We start from the raw sequence: 18,547 nt of genomic DNA, 5'->3' as shown, positions 1-18,547 counted from the left end.
AGCTAAGGAGATGGGCTTCTAATAAAAGGAAAAAGCAAAATATGACCGGTGTAAATGCACGCATCAAACTCGCCAAACAAACTGAAGAGGACTGCCGGTAAGAAGCGCTTTTCTCCATCTCTCCCCTCAGACTTATTCCTGTCATTGTTTGGTGGTGCGTTTGAGGTGTGCTTTGTAAATATGGACTTCAGTGCACTTTCAGTGTGAATAATGGGAAGTTTGGGTTTAATGATTAGTTGAGGTAGGTCTAGAAACTTAGGAAAATTAATTTAAAATTAAATTTGTATGCTTGTTAATTTTAAGAAAATATGGAATTATGGAATAGTGTGTTTTAAATGCTAAGTGAAAATGAATTATGGATAGTAACAATGAATTAATAAATTACAAATTTGGCCAAATTATCCTAATTCTAATTATGAGCTAAGCATAAATGTTGAGTGTCGTTGTGTATAATTTAGTGTACATATTTATTGTATTTTTAAATTGTGGAAACCTACACTGGTGTTTGTGTGTTAAAGGTTTTTCACCTCTACTTGAAATAAACGAGGAAAAGAAATTAAAGAGTCTCATTATTGGGAGTGATTCCCAGCAAGAATCTTTGGTGGAGTGAGGGAACAGTGCTAAATGCTTAACACCGCGTAACAGTGAAAAACCGGGTCAAGCTGGTTGACAAGGACGTTCACAAAAAGGTGTTCCAGCCCAAAATTCCAGCTCCATCCTCCCGACCCTGTGCTTTATCCTTTGGCCCAAGGTTCTGACCAAACGCTCCAGCCTCCACGCCTAATGCTCTATACCCTCTGTCCAAAGCTCCAGCTGTAACGTCTAAACACAAGCTTGGCCTAAATAAGAAGGAAGATGGCTGAGTTAAAGTCTTTGCAACAACTGAAGCGCGAAAGGACGATATCCAAGCAGAGGCTCTCTCAGCTGGCAAACTCAATAGTGAAGTCATGTTCAAAAATGTCAGCAGAAGATCTTGTGGAAGCCTTCACTAAGGTTACACTGGAGGCCAATAAGGTGATCGAAGCCAACAATGGGTTGGAAGCTATGTATGCTGAGACAAATGAGGAAGGGGAGGAGAAGATCTAAGAGAACTGGGCTTTGGATATAAAGAGGGTTGCGGACGAGTGTGAGCAGAGACTTGGGGAGATTGAGGGGGTCATTCAGAAGGTACTATGGAACAATTTTGGCAGCCCAGAGGTTTCTCTCACTCTGGGAACAGCTGAAAGGGAGAGCAAGCGGCTTTTGACAGGTCGCCCAGACGTAAAGTTGGAGGTGTACAAGCTCATGCTAAATAATCTTGAGGGTTTTGTAAAAGCGGCCAAAGAAGCTCTTCGGAATTGGAACCGTTGGAACCCTGCTGCAGAGCAGAGTGATGTTCAGGGAACGTATGTGGAGCTTGGAAGCCTCTGTACCTGAGTTGGTCTCGGGAAAGGCTGAACTGATGCAGGCAAAGCTTGAGCAAAGTTGTTTATCTGTGGGATCACCCTGTCTCCAGTCAGCAGCCATAAAGTTGAGACCGACAGCCCTGCCATGGTTTGATGGAAATAAGCGGAACTTTTACTCCTGGAGAAAGGATTGGGAGGCACTCCAAAAGCAAGGGGAGCCTACTGGCTCTAAGGAAGTAAAGAAATTCCAGCTTTTGGACAGTCTCGAGGAAAAGGTTGGGCGAAACCTTCGCTTGTCGACATATGGAACAGCTGATGAAATTTTTCGTGTCCTCGAAAACAGATATGGGAACAAGACCACAATTGCCTTAGAAACTGTTGAGGACCTGCAGGCGCTGCCACCAGTAAGAAGTCGTCAACCTAGGAAAATAGTGGACATGATTCAAATGATTGAAAAGGCTTTGTAGGATCTCAGAGAGGTGGAAAATACAGGCGCCCTGAAAAATCCATTTATCATTAAGTCCCTGTAAAGTAAGCTGCCAGAGAGTCTAAAGAAAGAGTGGCTGGTTTATGCCTCAGAAGTAGAGGAGACTGTGTCGCCTGATGACAGGTTTGATGAACTCTTGAAGTCTCTGAAAAAGCAGGAGAGGATCTATGAACAATTGGAACACTTAAGGGATGATGATTCTGGTAGGAGAGAGCCAAAGATCCCACAAAGGTAAGCCCGGACAAAGGCCACCAAATCGTTTATCCCGCTAGCTTGTGTTGTGTGTGGAGAAAGTGGCCACATGAAGAAGTTGTTCTACTGTAAAAAGTTCAAAACCCTCAAGTTAGCAGAAAAGAAAGAAGCAGTAAGGAGGCTTGGAGCTTGTGGGAAATGCTTAGAGGTGCACAATGTTGTTGAAGAGTGTAAAACAACCTTTTTGTGCAGAAATGAGGTATGTAAGGATTCTCAGACCCAAAGTCATCACTACTACCTTTGTTCCAAATTTAGAAGCAAGGGCAGTGATTCAAAAAGGCCAAAACCGAGCCCAGTGGGAGGTGGAGGAAGAAAGTACACAGAGGCCAAGGAAGAGCTTCTGGCCAGGCTGCCTCCCGAGATTGCACAGGAGTGTCGGAACGTCTTTTGTAATACTGTCTCAAAAACATTCAGTGCAGCTGTACCTGGGCGTAGTTTATGGGCTGCATGAATACCCAGTTATAATGATGATCTTGGAGGTCCCTGCAAACACTGGCCAAAAAATCGGGACTTTGATAGACTTGGCATCTGACACCAATTACATTACTCACGAGGCTGCTGATGAACTAGGTTTGAGAAGTGAGGATGTGACACTTATAGTCCACAGTGTTGGTGGGATGCAAGTCACTGTGAACACAAAACGATACCTCCTGAAGATCACGGTCACAACATCAAAGGGTACTCTAAGATCACATCAGCTTGTTTGTTACGGGCTCGATAGTATTGCTGAGGTAAATCGTCACGTGTCACCGAAGAAACTGCGAAAAATATTTCCTGGTGTTCCCCTCCAAGAGTTGGTCCGACCCACACAAATCAAACTTCTCATCAGCCATAAGGAGGGCCAATTGGTCCCTCAAAAGGTATGTTCTGACGGGGATCTGGTTTTGTGGGATGGCCCTCTTGGCAAAACAGTGGGTGGCTCACACCCAGACCTGCTGGAAGAGGCCACAGTCACAGCTCATGGCTCCAGGACACGTTTCGCACGCTCCACGCGAACTGTAGCAACTAAGTACAGAGAGGTTACCTCCAAAAGTCCAGACCCATTACAACAGATCATTCTGACTACTACATCAGCCTCCAATCGGGATTTTATGAATTGGTGGAGGTGGGATAACGTCGGAGCCACCTGTTAACCCAGGTTCTGGCGGCTGTATATGTGGAAACTGTCAGCCTGGAGGAAAAGAGATGACACTTTCTGAGGAATGCGAATTAGAGCAAATAAGGAGTGGATTGACATATGTGACCGGAGATCATCATAGTGAGGAGCCACACTGGCATGCCAAGTATCCCTGGGTGGAGGATTTGGCAACATTGCCTAATAATCAAAGGGCGGTCGAGGTAACGTTCCTAAGGACTGAAAAGCAATTGGCAAAAGAACTGGAATGTAAGGTGGCTTATAAAGCACAAGTCCATGAGATGGTTGACAGGAGAGCTGCAGTTAAGCTCTCAAAAGAGCAGCTAGAGAAATGGACTGGGTCAGTGTGGTATATTAGCCATCTTATAGCGCCAAACCCCCATTCAGTTACTATGCCAGTTCGTCTTGTATGGAACAGCAGCCAAAAGTTCAGGGGCCAGAGTCTAAATGACCTCCTCTTGAAAGGCCCCGATGTCCTGTATAACATCCGAGCTGTCCTCCTACGATTCCGGGAAGGTATGTTTGCCGCGCTCGGGGACATCAAGAAGATGTATAATTCAGTTTGGCTTGAAGACCAAGAAGTCCATCTGCATCGGTTCCTGTGGAGAGACTCTGAGGATGAGGACATTCAGGAGTATGCCATCACAAGGGTTAACATTGGTGACAGACCTGCAGGCTGTATCGCTCAGGTTGTTATGCGCGAGACTGCAAATCTCCCAAGGTTTGACAACTTTAAAGAGGAGCATCGCATGTTGGAGCAAGACGCTTATGTGGATGACATTCTCACCTCTCATAACGACCTCAGCAAACTCAAGCTTATAACAGCAAACATTGAGCAGATCTTGGAAGCTGGAGGGTTTCAGATAAAACTGTGGATCTATTCAGGCCAAAGTGGGATGCCAGGATCCAAAGATTTAGAGAGGAATGAACCTTCCATCATAGTTCTCCCAAACCAACTTACAGAGAAGGATAATAAAGCATTGGGTCTTGGCTATGACCTAGAAGAGGACAAGCTCCATCTGATGGTTGCTGTGAACTTCTCTCAGAAGAAAAAAGATGAGGTTGGGAGAAAATCTGTTGAAAAATGAGGTAAGGCCGCAAGCACCTCGCTCACTCGAAGACAACTCTTAAGTCAAGTCTCTGGGCTGTATGATCCGCTCGGGCTCGCAACACCAGTTAAGTAGAAGAGGGCTATCTTGGTGAGAAGGGCCTTTCAAGAAGCGAAGGTACAGTACAGCCCATCAGAAAATACATGGGACACGCCTTTATCTGATGGTCTTCGGGAAGATGCTATTCGTTTAATGGAAGACGACACGGAACTGCAGCAGTTGAGATTCGCGAGGTCTTTGACACCTGACCCAAGTGCGGAGCCATGTGGAATTACGTTCTTGGATGGCAGCGAGCACTCGTATGGTGCTGTGTTATACCTGCGGTGGACAGGCCCAAAAGATGTGATTATACGGCTGGTCGAATCTAAGGCCAAGTTGACATCTTTGGATCATAAAGGTGATGCAGTCAAGGTGGAGGTTTGTGGAGCAGTTTATGCTGCCCGTCTCAAAAACTATTTTCAGAGACACTGCAAAATTCGTGTCGAGAAATGTTTTCATTTGGTTGATAGCCGGACTGTTCTTGGAGCAATTCAACGTGAAAGCTATGGCTATCAAACATTCTTCGCCAATCGAATTGGAGAAATTCAAGGCAGTACAAACGTACAAGACTGGTGGTGGATCTCTGGACCACTCAATGTAGCGGACATTATTACAAGAGGGGCAGAGCCTAGAGACTTGGATGAAGTTTCCAGGTGGCAGAAAGAGCCTGAGTTTTTAAACCTCCCTGAAAGTGAGTGGTCGGTAAAGTCTGCTAAAGATGTTGCTGTTGAGGCAAGAGGAAATATTGTACGGATCCAGAAGAAAGCTTTTGTTGCTGCTTAAACCCGGGCCAGGGCAGAATTAGAGCCCAAGAAGAATCTGGCTCAGATCCAAGCAGATCTGCATAGGCCACCTGCCAGGGCCACAGCTACAAAGCTGCTGGATGAAAAGCGGTTCAGTAATCTAACTTGCCTGATAAAAGCATTGGCATTTGTTTGGAGAGCTGCAAAAAAGTTCCTGCAAGTCAAAGCCAAGGGAAGATCAAAGTGGGAAGCAATCCAGTCCACCGGTGTTGTCACTGTAACTGAGAGAGACGATGCCTTCCGAGATTTATGTTTAGCAGCCCAAGAAGGAGTAAATTTCCCCAGTACCACAACAAAGCGTCTGGTTGTGTTCAGGGACGAAACTACCGGGCTGTTGGTGTGTGGAGGCAGGATTCAGCATTGGATACAAGACTGCTTAGCTGTTCCTCTGATCCCATTTGACGCTTAGCTGGGGATTCTGTTAGCCCGCCAAAGTCATCAAGAAGGGCATGAAGGAGTTGCTGGAACCCTGCTAAGAATGGGACAGAAGGCTTGGGTTGTACAAGGGAGAAAGCTGGACCAAAAGGTAGTCAACCAATGCGTTGTCTGCAGGAAGGCCAAGGCTCAAGTATGCCAACAAGTAATGGGTAATTTGCCTTTGGAAAGATCTAGGCCTGCTTTACCATTCCAGTTTACTTCTGTCGACTTGTTTGGTCCCTACCTGGTAAGAGATGATGTTAAGAGGAGAGTTTCCATGAAGGTCTGGGGAGTTGTGTTTTGCTGCATGGCAAGCAGGGCCTTACACGTTGTTGTGGCCAGCAGTATGTCTACAGAAAGCTTCCTCGTGGCCTATCAAAGGTTTGTGTCCATCAGAGGGCATCCCCATAAGGTCTGGTCAGATCCAGGGACCAACTTTATCGGTGCAAGAGCTGTACCGAAAGACTTGTATTGTTTCCTGCAAAATCAAGATGCTGAAAGTTTGGAGGAATATGGTGCAAAGAACGGAACGAGTTGGACATGGAAAGTGCTCCCAGCTGATTTGCCACATAGAAATGGTGCAGCTGAAGCTGCTGTACGAATCACCAAAAGAGATCTTCAAAGTCTAGGCAAGACAATAAATCTCACTTTTAATGAGTTCCTGACAGCAATTCAGTTGGCAGCTAACCTTGTAAATGAATGGCCAATTGATGCGAGAATTCAGAGTCGAGAGGACCGTATTCAGTATGTGACGCCAAATGCACTCCTCTTGGGCCAAGCTTCTCAGGATGGTGACTTTGATTTTGCCAATTATCCCTACAAGCTTCTCCAGGAGATTCAAACCCAGGTTAACATCTTCTGGAAAGCTTGGTCTCAGCTTGCTGGCCCAAATCTCTTCATTCAGCAAAAGTGGCATACTACTAAGAGGAATCTCGCTGTGGGGGATGTGGTCTGGCTTTGTGATCAGAATGATTTACGAGGACAGTTCAGACTTGGAAGAGTTGTTGATGTGGCTCCTGACTCAAAAGGTGTCATAGGAGATGCAAAAGTACTAGTTACCCATGGCCATTGTGTCCCTGTTCAAAAGCAAAAGTCATCCACCCATCACACAGAATCTTGTGAGCAAGGGGGGAAGGCAGGAATAGTGTTGCACAGAGGTGTCAGGCGGCTAATTGTCCTTCTGCCTGTGGAGACGCATGATCCTTGTCCTCTATGACATCAAGTTCGCAACCTTTCTGAGTGCAAACAAAAAGGTTGAGTGGGGGGTGTTGCGGTGAACAGAGTTAAACATGCCCCGTTCCCCCCGCCCCTTTTTATAGTATGTTATGTGATGCTGAGTGCCTAAGTGCAAAGTAATCAGCACACAGCAAACAGCAAGAGGCACGGGCGTATGAGCAAGAAGGAGGAAAAGTAGGTAAGGAGATGGGCTTCTAATAAAAGGAAAAAGCAAAATATGACCGGTGTAAATGCACGCATCAAACTCGCCAAACAAACTGAAGAGGACTGCCGGTAAGCAGCGCTTTTCTCCATCTCTCCCCTCTGACTTACTCCTGTCATTGTTTGGTGGTGCGTTTGAGGTGTGCTTTGTAAATATGGACTTCACGTGCACTTTCAGTGTGAATATTGGGAAGTTTGGGTTTAATGATTAGTTGAGGTAGTTCTAGAAACTTAGGAAAATTAATTTAAAATTAAATTTGTATGCTTGCCAATTTTAAGAAAATATGGAATTATGGAATAGTGTGTTTTAAATGCTAAGTGAAAATGAATTATAGATAGTAACAATGAATTAACAAATTACAAATTTGGCCAAATTATCCTAATTCTAATTATGAGCTAAGCATAAATGTTGAGTGTTGTTGTGTATAATTTAGTGTACATATTTATTGTATTTTTAAATTGTGGAAACCTACACTGGTGTTTGTGTGTTAAAGGTTTTTCACCTCTACTTGAAATAAACGAGGAAAAGAAATTAAAGAGTCTCATTATTGGGAGTGATTCCCAGCAAGAATCTTTGGTGGAGTGAGGGAACGGTGCTAAATGCTTAACACCGCGTACACAGTATAAACCATTCTACTAAAAAACATAATGCTCGATTCTTATTGCATCTTATCTTTTGTTTCTATTTTTATCCACTGCAGGCGATATCACTATGTTTCATATCGGCAATTTGTCCGTTGGTGCTGGGGATACCTGGGTAAAGACATCCGTGTCCAGCTGCCAGCCTGTGTCCTCTACACGATCAAGGCCGCCTACACAGATGGGGCAAATATTTATAGAGCAACTCACCTGCGACGACTGGATAACGATTAAAATTAAAGACCATGCTAAACCATGCCATTTTAGTTGCAGTGTTCAAGACTGAGCACGTAATTTGCTTTGCCCAAAAGACCCATAAAACGGACAGGTAATGAAGAAAACCGACATCTTTGTTTTACCTGTGCGGTCCTTTGTCGTAATTACATTGATTTAGCCACATTGACCTGAAATTGGCTGTAAGTTATGACGATATGGAAACAATGAGTATTTTATCAGATATGCTGCAGTTTGTCTCCAAGAACTGTGTGTAGGCTCTACTATATTAGGCTATAAAAAGTGACACCTATGAATTTGTCTCGCTCTCGCTACGCAGGTGATATTGGCTTGCACTATTTTGTGATTAAGAATTTGATTATTATATTACATGTATATAACTAAATGACAAGTCCATTTGTATGTCTATTTTGTTTTGTTTTTCATTATTAATTGCAGACAGTTTAGACTACAGTCTACCTTGCCTAAGTGAAATCTGTGGTACTCAAGTGAGTTTATTTGTGAGTTAGTTTCAAGTGAGTTTTTAGTTTTGTGTCCCTCATATTCGTATACTTCATTCACATTACCACTAATGGGAAATATTATTCAGGGTCGTGCATTGGTTGATTTGAAGCATGGTGCTAAAGGCTGATGTTATCGTTGACAAGCAAAATGACTCCCTTACGTTAACTTTACCTATCTTTTTTTGATGATTCAAGAGAGAGCGAGAGAGAGAGAAATCCAGGTTTTAAATCCGGTTTAGTCCCCGACTACGGGGGTGGGCGGATTCACCTCGCTTTATGTAGTAGTAAATAACAATCCAGTTCTCAAATCCGGTTGAGTCCCCAGCTACAGGGGTGGCCAGATTTACCTTGCTTCATGCGATGATTTTGTGAAAGCAAAATTTTTAAAGCCGGATGAAGTTCATTTATTTGGTATTTAACATCAATGCCAGGTTTTAACACCATTCTTATAAAATTAAAGTGGTTGCATGTATTTGGACGCACACCATTCAGACAAACTCCATTGTTTTTACGAACAAATACAAAATTTATTTTTACTATACAATACTGTATAAGGTGGAGATAACACATTTTTGGCGGGCTTCACAACGCGACATGGAACAAAGAATCCTCAGCAATATCTAACAACCACACTGCTTGTCACACTTCTGGGTTTAGCAAACTGTCACTTTGTTATGTTACTTATTCCAGGTGACGTGAAAATAAGTCAAGCCCCTACTAGTATTACTTCAGTAATCTTGTTCACAAAAAAGTACGGACGCACGGACATATGGACAGACAACCCGAAAACATAATGCCTATGGCTCCCTTACGGGGCGTACGCATAACAAACTTTAAAGACAATCCAAAACTCCATATTATGCTACCTTCTAGTTGTGTGGTGAATGAAACTGCATTTACATTACTGCAATAGCCACTGTAACACTTCATTAGATTTTATATTGAATTTGGCAAAAAGTTAAATTTTGAGATGTGTTTGTGAGGCTTTCCAAATCCATGGCAGCCACATTGAAATCACCACACTTTGAACAATAGCATGAAATCAGACGGACATTTTATACAGCATCTAGACATTTTACATGATTTTGAACAAAGATCTCACCCCTCAAAAAAGAGGGAACAAATAATTATTCTACAGCAAAGCAGATTCATTTATACACTATCATGCTTCGATGACAACGTTGGTATGTCTCCCAACTCTGGTATTTCATCACGAAGCTTCTGCTGACTTGATACCAGAGACATTTCCTCCATAAGCATGTCAACATAGTCTGAAAACATTAAATATTATTATATTATAAAAACAAAGTAAAGGCTTAATATTACTCAGGCAAACACGCCCACGAACATGTATACATCCTAATTGTGAACTGGTGTACATTGATCATGAACGTAACTGTTATTTTGTTTTACTATTTACTTCTGATCTCACGTTTTTTCACATTTTTAAATACTCACATATTTCACATATTCTTAAGTTTTTTTCCTACTTTTATAAATGTTTATAAGTGTAACATGAAGGCCTCAAAGCAGCAACAGTATTGAAAATGCATTTTAAACATTGACACATGTCTGACCATGTTGGGTGAGGTTTTGCTGTACTAATGCTGTGAATTATGAATTATCTGTAGAATTGTGTACAACCAAACTAAATACATCCCACAAAAGGTATATGCTGTAAGCACTTTGCTGAGGGCCAGTTGCCTGTCTTTTGGCTTCTGGTATGTGAGCTTGAAGAGTGGAGTGCCATTCCCTGGTCCCCTGGTCACGATCACTGTTCTCATTCCAGTGCAGTCCTGACAACAACAACCTGTGCAAAGGAGAGTGAAGTAATTAAGTTTATTTGTGTATGATGTAATTTTAGTCATCGGAAATTTCACAAGAAATGCAAAGGTATTTGTCATTTTTTTAGCATTGCAACTTCCTGTAATTACCTTTGCCCAATGAAGTTTGGACGGAGGTTATGTTTTTGCCAGAGTTTGTATGTAGCGTCCACGTTGTTTGACTGATCATCACCAAACTTGGTCAACATATCAGACCTGGTCTAACTTAGAACTGATTTAATGTTGGGATAGCTAGGTCAAAGGTCAAGGTCACAAAAAAGAAAAAGAAAAAAAAAATCCCTATCTTTTAACATGGGTGAAATTTCAAAAAAACGTGCCTCTGTTGGCGCTCATCCAATTGATTTCAAACTTTACACAGACATATAGGGTGTGGCTCTCTAGTATTGCGTTAAGTTGGATCTGGATCTGATCCGGATTACGGAAATGGCGGCCATTTGTATTTAGCATGAGAAATCCTATTTAATGTATATTTTTGGTTATATCTTGGCTAGAAAGGCAGATATCACTGATATTTGGAAGTAAACAAGGGATTATCAAACCTGAAATGGGCCCGTCAGTATTAATGCCTGGGAAAAGGGGATGTTGGTGGAGGTCTGCGATCTCTTACAATTTAGAGACTAAATCACCAACCCCCATACCCCCTGAAATTGGAAAGTGAATAAACTGAGAAGCATGCAGTTGTGTGCCTGGTCCCACTCGAGCTCTATGACTTGAGTTATTTGTACATTGAAACATGACATACCATTTCTCAACCATTCACGCTGGGGATAATCTTCTGAATGTTGACATTGAGGAAAGATCTCTGTGTCGTGTACGTGGATTCCCTGGACATGATTAAACATAGACCTGTATTTGGCCTCCATCATATGCCCATCTCCATCAGGCGTTGACAAGGCACACCAATACACATGATAGACGATGGATTTCTTCCACAGATGAGCATCCTGGCAATCCTTCACCTTCTATAGTGCTGTCAGCTTCTTTTCGATTCCTGAATTAAATAGACAAGGCAAGTACCCAAGAATGAAATATTTAATAGAGAAGGTTTTAATGAGTGGCAAAAGGGTGTAAAAATGATTGCAATGTCATGAATCTGATCCACAGTGTTTGTGTCTTTGGGACGGTATGGTTTATGGATGATTGCCATGGATAAATCCGGCCATCACAATATCGTAGACAAAACTGATTAAAACTGGAGGACATTGTGAAAATGCTACTTACTCCACCTCAGGAATCGATCTGCTACTTATTTGAGAATTTTCCTTGAACCTTTGACAATATGCCACACGTCATACCGGTGGTCTATGGTTGGGTAGTTCAGTCGAACAAACTTGGAAATGCCTGCTTGCCTGTCTGTATTGAGGGTACCAACTTCCAGGCCCAAATCTCTTAACTTTTCCAGACATCTCTCTAGTCCTTCCCTTTCCATGGCATTACTCGAGGTAACTTCGTTGCTCTGTAAAGAAAAAGAAATATCAAGATGAATTACCTGAAATGTTACTTTTATAAAGATGTATTGAATATAGACTAGTCCAGATAAATTCCTGAAAAGCAAAAGTAACTATTTTATGCAATCTTTATAAATTGAAATAATTGATCAAAAACAAAATAGTAATATTTGTGTAATAACTACTTGAACCAGTTGGATATCCAGAATCATCTTTCTCTTGAGGTCCATCAAACAGTAACTCCTGTACTTGGCTCAGTGACCTGGCGAAGTCTCCAACGATAGATAGGAAGCAATAATCGCCAAGAGTGGAGCAGATGGTGAAAGAAAAATAAAAACAAGGTGGCTCGCAAATGATGAGTCTCACTTGTTTTCGCGATCAATAAAGTATGCAATACGACCTTTTGACCACTATATGACCTTTGACCTCCCCATTCTCATCAACAAAACATGTATTACCCACTGATGGTTTGTTCCAAGTTTGAACAAAATTAATGCAGAAATACATCATTTGACTTTTTGACCCCTAGATGACCTTTGACCTCTCATTCTGATCAACAAATATATGGTATTACCCAAGGATCATTTGTACCAAGTGTTAACACAACTGATGCTGAAATAAAGAAATGAGAGCAAGTTAAACAAAAACTTTAACATTTTCGTGACGGACGAACAGACTAACAGGAAAAGTAATTACTAAGAGTCAGTTACCTTCAGATTTATATGGTTCAAGCAACGCAGCACCTTTGTAGGACTGGCCCCACCGAATAGGATTGCAGCTGACAGGAGTATGTTCCCAGCCATAAAACTTCTGATACGGAGCTGAGAGTCCCACTCCCAGATTTTCTCACAATTCATACATGCTGCACGGATTCGGAGCTGGGACCCGAAGCACTTAGGTTGAATTTTTTCTGTGTCCACTCCTTCGTTTGACAGTATCGGGATGTATGGAACAGGGTCAACAAATTTGATTCGAAGACTATAAACTTATCCTCCTGAAGAAGATTTGAAGCTTGAGTTCTGAAAAGAAAAAGAACACAAAAAACACACATTGATACAGATAACATTCTTTTAAAATGCAGCAATTTTATAACAAAGTTTAAAAAAAAGGAAAATTCTAAACCTAACTTTTTATTTCTTATTTTCTTTGATATCAAATGAAATTCCCATTTCAGTTACTTATTATATATATGGTGCAATAATGAAAAATAATGAAATTAAATTTGTATCATGAAGATCGAAGAATTAGAAGAAAAAAATATTTACACTTTAATTAATTCTTTGTCCAAAGAGATTCCAGTGGATGTGTTTGTTTGGTAAGTTGGATCATGTTTTTCATCGTCCACTTCAGCATCTTTGGAATCACAAAAAACTCTGCCTCTTCTTCTGTCCTCTCCTCTTCAGTTTGTGTTGAAGCATCTGCCTGTTGCACTAATACAGAATCAGTACAGGGCCTCTTGATAACACTTGCTTGTATTTCTGGAAGAATAAAAAATGCCAGTTACCTATGACTTGATATTACTCCAAGGCTTGACATTAGCAGGAGCCAAGTGGACATTGGCTCCCCAAAATGGCTCTGTGCACCCTCAAAATATTATTGTCTGTATATTCCCAATGAGTCTAAGCACCCTAATTGGCTCCCATTTCTTGATTTCGAGCATTATTTTCACATCCCCATTTAGCATACTTTGTATTAGATATAGTCATCCAAGACACCTAATAAAAAAGATTGATGAATAAAAGTTAACTTTTCCCCTAAAAATAAGAAAAAAATTTTTTGGTAAAATATTACATCCAAATGTTTGTCTGATACTTCAGCCTTCCTCAGGGATAAGACCCTTGAAACTTCTGCCGAAAGTGACATAATGTGGCAGGCTCAGGGACTGTAATGTATATCGGCCTTGTTTCTTGTTTCTTACCAAGGCAGTCTAAATTTGAAATTAAAAAATCTAAATCTAAAACTGAAGTTATTTTATATCAGTATCTGAATTATGAATTTCCATGGAATTAATTTGCCCTTCATATTCATGATGGGTATCTTCACTTACAACATTTTGGCAGGAAATTATTAGCCAGATTGTTGTTCCTATTGACGATTGATTCCTTCTTATTAAATATCGGATAACGTACCTTTGGAAATGCCTCTTGGCTTCGTTTGAACATTGACAGAGCGTCTGGGTTCATGTATGTCTGTCCCAACTTTGTGGTCCCTCATCTGTCATACATGTAAAACAAAATAATCATGTAAAATATCATGCCAGATAAGAAAAAAAAAAATATGTCAAAGTTAGTGAGGTTTGGCAAGCAAACTGCTATTAAGGAGAAAAAGGGATTTTTTTTTTTTCAACAAGAAAGTGTGACGACACTGTGTCAGCGAGATCATTTCAGCAGTAACTGGATCGCATTCTGTAATAATATTGACACTGATACTGACCTGTGAGCTCCACTGCACTCCTTTAGTTCTATTCACAAAGTCTCTCAATCGTTCATCTTTGATTTCTTTGGCAAACTTCCTTCTTTTTTCTCTTCTTGTCGGTCATAGTCTGCATATATGGCTGTCGTTTCCTGTAAAATAATTAACCAAAAATACAAGAAAAATGTGTTGTGATATTATGAATAGAGATGAATACTTTTTATTCTTTGTAATACCAAATAACCCACAGATGACGTCTCCTTCAAGTGACGCTTAGGCATTTTCTTTGAAACTAGAATGCCATGAACTATGAAATACACATCAAAAGAGCAAAAATCACTGACCTATAGGGATTTATTTCTGCCACTGTACATTAAACTTTTTTTTTTAATTAGAAAAGTTTAAATGAAAATAATCATTGAAATCACTAAATTGGCAACATGGAGGAAAATGTATAACTGCTTTTTTCATGCGCAAATTTGTAATTTTTTTGGTATGAATTTTTGTATTTTTCTCCTCGAGGACCTGCTACTGGTACCCTGGTAAACCAGTACTATCTGTACAGGTAGTTCACCACCACCTGTTCCAGGTTGGCAGCAGGAAGGGCATCCGGCTGTAAAAATTTGGCTTCACAAAATCCTCGCATGAAGCAGGGTAAATCCGGCCACCCCTGTAGCCGGGAACTCAACCAGATTTAAGACCTGGATTGTTTTTACTACTACATGAATTTGTTTTTCTAAAGGTTGCCGGAGTGAAATAAAGATTAAATTGCCAATTTGAGGATCAAACAGTGATCCATTTAGACCATGGAGAAATCTTGGTTATCTATGGGATAAAGGTCTAGTACATTTTCTTTGAGATTGGTCAACACTACATGAGTCGTCTGTGTAGATTTTAGCATATTTTCAAGCTCCCAATTTCCCCCCCTTTTTTCAATGTTAACTCCAAATCGGGGTTATCTCAGATTCATATTTTGGGGGCTATTATTTCCTCCCCTATTTCATTGTTAGGAATGAATGTAGGAGGAACAGTACACACAATTGAATGCTTGTTTTCATTACATTTACAAGATGAGCTTTACATAATATACACAAATGTTTGCTTGCCTATCTTTTTTCTAATGTAGATTGATTCTCTGTTTAATGTCTTTGGAGTGTGTAGGACTGAAGTGGTAGATGTGCCTGAAATGGTCGATGAACTACAAACAAAGGTCATAGTGGTGGTAACAGATGTGTAGGACAATGAAGAAACAGCACGACGAGGAAAAGCTGATGGTGAGGCTGTTGAAGATGATCTTGTTGAAGGAGGGAAACTGGCAGATGGGTAGATAGGATATTGAGATGATAACAAAAGGACAGAAGCATAAAGCGTCGATGTTGAGGCTGATGAACTGGATAAAACTGAGTGGAAAGGATGTTGAGCCACATCAATGATCGGTACAGCGGTTTTCAGCAGTGATGAAGGGTGTGTACAAAGTCCAGCCTTGAACTCATGGCATCTATACGATCATAGTCCTCTTTACGAAAATGTCCACAACATACCACGATATCAGACTTGTAGGTGCGGGCAACCTTTGTGTCAAACTGCCTTTTTTGTCCTATGAAGGATATCCAAGCTCTCTGCAGTGGACTGTATCGCTCCTGCCCACTTGGTTTCTTTCCTAGCAGTTTGTGCATGAAGTACCCATGTTGAGCCTCATTGCTACAGCCATACACCACACAGGGAGCTCCAGTTCTCTGCCTCTTTTTCTCTGGTCCTGGATTGGCATCTGTCTCCATCAGGATCTGACCTACAGTACAATGAATAGAAAAAGTGTACTGTAAAATTTGTAATGAAAATCAACATTGTAGAAGCAAACTCGGTCTCATTTAAGGGTGTAAGCAACAAAAAAATAAAATAATTTGGGAAGAAATTTGGAATCACAACAAACCAACGTCACACTACGAACATCAAAATGAACAACTGGAAACAAGCACTCCCCATAATTGACAGCTTCTCAGCTGCTTCCAAGATGTTCTTGGTGGGTCTTCGCCTATGCAGTCCACAAATCCCAAGGAGTCCAAGGACGCGGTGTAGGGATCTGTCTGCAAAACCCCTGCAGCCCACCTCAATTGGGTCGCAGCGGGCATTCCAACCGTTCCTCCGGCACTCAGCCACAAGCTCTGCATATTTTGCTCTCTTCCTCTTTTGGGCTTCCTCCATTCTGTCCTCCCAGGGAACTGTTAGCTCAAGGAGCACCACCTGCCGGCTGGACGTTGACATCAACACCATGTCTGGACGGAGTGTCGTGGCTGCGATTTTGTCCGGGAATCACAACTGTCTCCCCAGATCAACCACAAGCTGCCAATCTCTTGCTGTTGTAAGCAGGCCCCCTTGAGTCTTCTTGGAGGGCTGAGGTTTCTCCCCTGCTCGGACAAAAGCAATTGCGCTCTTGGTTGGTTGTTGTCCCTTGCTGATGTTGATGCCGGTACAGATGGTGTCTGCTATTGCCTGCAGGACCTGGTCATGGCGCCAGCGATACCTCCCATCTCCCAGGGCCTTTGAGCAACAGCTGAGGATGTGTTCTAAGGATCCTTTCTTCTGACAGAGCTGGCACACAGCTGAGTCCGTCAGACCCCAGGTGAACAGGTTAGCAGGGCTTGGGAGGACATCATATACCGATTGGACAAGGAACTTGAAATGATGTGGCTCCGCCTTCCACAGCTCAGTCCATGTGATTTTCCGGCTTGTGACATGCTCCCACTTGGTCCAAGCCCCCTGCTTGCTCATGCCCACCACTCTGCTGAAGCGAGCCTCTTCCACCTCTGCCCAAATCTCCTCCTGTATGAGCTTCCGTCTTTCCTTCCCTTTAGCTCTGCTGAAGCAAGGCTTTGGGATGCTACCCAGCCCTGTCCGACCTGTGGCCACTGTACCCACCAAGGTACTGTGCCACAGCCTTGCCTCTGCTCTCTCCACTGCGTCCTGGGCATGCCACTTCCTTCCTGTGCAAACCTCCACACCTGCTGAGGATACCTTCCCATCAGTGGAGTCTCTGTAGAGCAGGACTTCTCTGGCCCAGGCTACCTTGAACTCCTCTGTGACAATGCTGAATGGAAGCTGGAGCTTAATCCCATGCCCAAACAGCGCAATACTGCTCAGACTCCGTGGCAGGCTGAGCCACCTGCGCAGGTGCTGGCTGATCTTGCTCTCAAAGCCCTCCATGGTCGTAACTGGGAATTCATACATCACCAGTGGCCAAAGGAGACGAGGCAGGATGTTATGCTGATAGATCCGGCTGCTTGGCGTGCAGCGGTGTCTTTCAGATCGCCAGTGAACAGCTTTCCGAGGCTCTTCACTGGTTTTTCGGACACAGACGGAATAGTGGTGTTTCATGGCAAGGGCGAACAGGGACACAGAGATCGTGCAGCCGGTAATGATGCCTTTTTCCAGACGATGCCAATCTGATGTTGAAGCCCCAGAGGACACCCTCAGACTGAAATGGTCATAATAGTCGAGGATGAGATGGCGCATCTTCTCTGGGACATGGTATTTACTCAGGGATAATTCCACCAGCTTATGTGGAATCGACCCGTAAGCATTGGCAAGGTCCAGCCAAAGTACTGCCAGATCGCCCCTACTCTCTCTCACTTCACGGATCAGCTGAGTCACTACACCAGTGTGCTCGATACACCCTGGGACTCCTGGGACTCCTCCTTTCTGCACAGAGGTATCGATGTAGGAGTTCTTCAGCAGAAATCGCATGAGGCGGTTGGAAACGATCTTAAAGAAGGCCTTGCACTCTGCGCTGAGAAGGGAGATTGATCTGAACTGCTCGATGTCCTTTGCATTCTCCTCCTTGGGGACCCATACTCCCTCTGCATACTTCCACTGCTGGGGTACCTTCCCTCTTTTCCAGATCACTCTAAAGATCTTCCACAGGTGCTCCAGCAGGCGGGGGCACTGTTTGAAGACTTTGTACGGGACCCCACTTGGGCCCGGTGCTGATGCCGCTCTGGAAGCTTTGATGACCTCTTTGACTTCCTTCAGAGTGGGTACGCTGATGTGAAACAGGGTGCTGGGTTCAGGAGGGCATACAAGGGCTTCACAGTGGCCGAGGTCTTGGTCTCTCATGCTGTCGCTATAAGTATTACTTATGTGGCGGTTGATGTCTTCCTTCGGACACGAGAGCTGACCGCTGCGTTTCTCACCCAGCAGACACATATATATATATATATATATATATATATATATATATATATATATATATATATATATATATATATATATATATATATGTACATATGTATATGTATCTATCTATCTATCTATATATATATGTGTGTGTGTGTGTATGTATATATATAGATATGTATATCTATCTATCTATCTATCTATCTATCTATCTATATATATATATATATATA

General features: G+C 42.4%; 1 protein-coding gene across 1 annotated transcript; it reads right to left on the bottom strand.

Moving 5' to 3' along the window:
- Nucleotides 1-4,472: 4,472 nt before the first annotated feature.
- LOC117511435 lies at nucleotides 4,473-18,344 on the bottom strand. Its single transcript, XM_034171461.1, is given in 6 exon segments — nucleotides 4,473-4,686; nucleotides 6,392-6,582; nucleotides 7,818-7,876; nucleotides 11,554-11,740; nucleotides 15,686-15,933; nucleotides 16,121-18,344. Coding segments are annotated over 6 exon segments (3,123 nt in total).
- Between the last annotated feature and the right edge of the window lie 203 nt (nucleotides 18,345-18,547).

This window comes from Thalassophryne amazonica, chromosome 6 (assembly GCF_902500255.1).
Source record: "Thalassophryne amazonica chromosome 6, fThaAma1.1, whole genome shotgun sequence".
Classification (NCBI taxonomy): domain Eukaryota; kingdom Metazoa; phylum Chordata; class Actinopteri; order Batrachoidiformes; family Batrachoididae; genus Thalassophryne; species Thalassophryne amazonica.
This window is presented reverse-complemented; position numbering and strand designations above follow the sequence as displayed.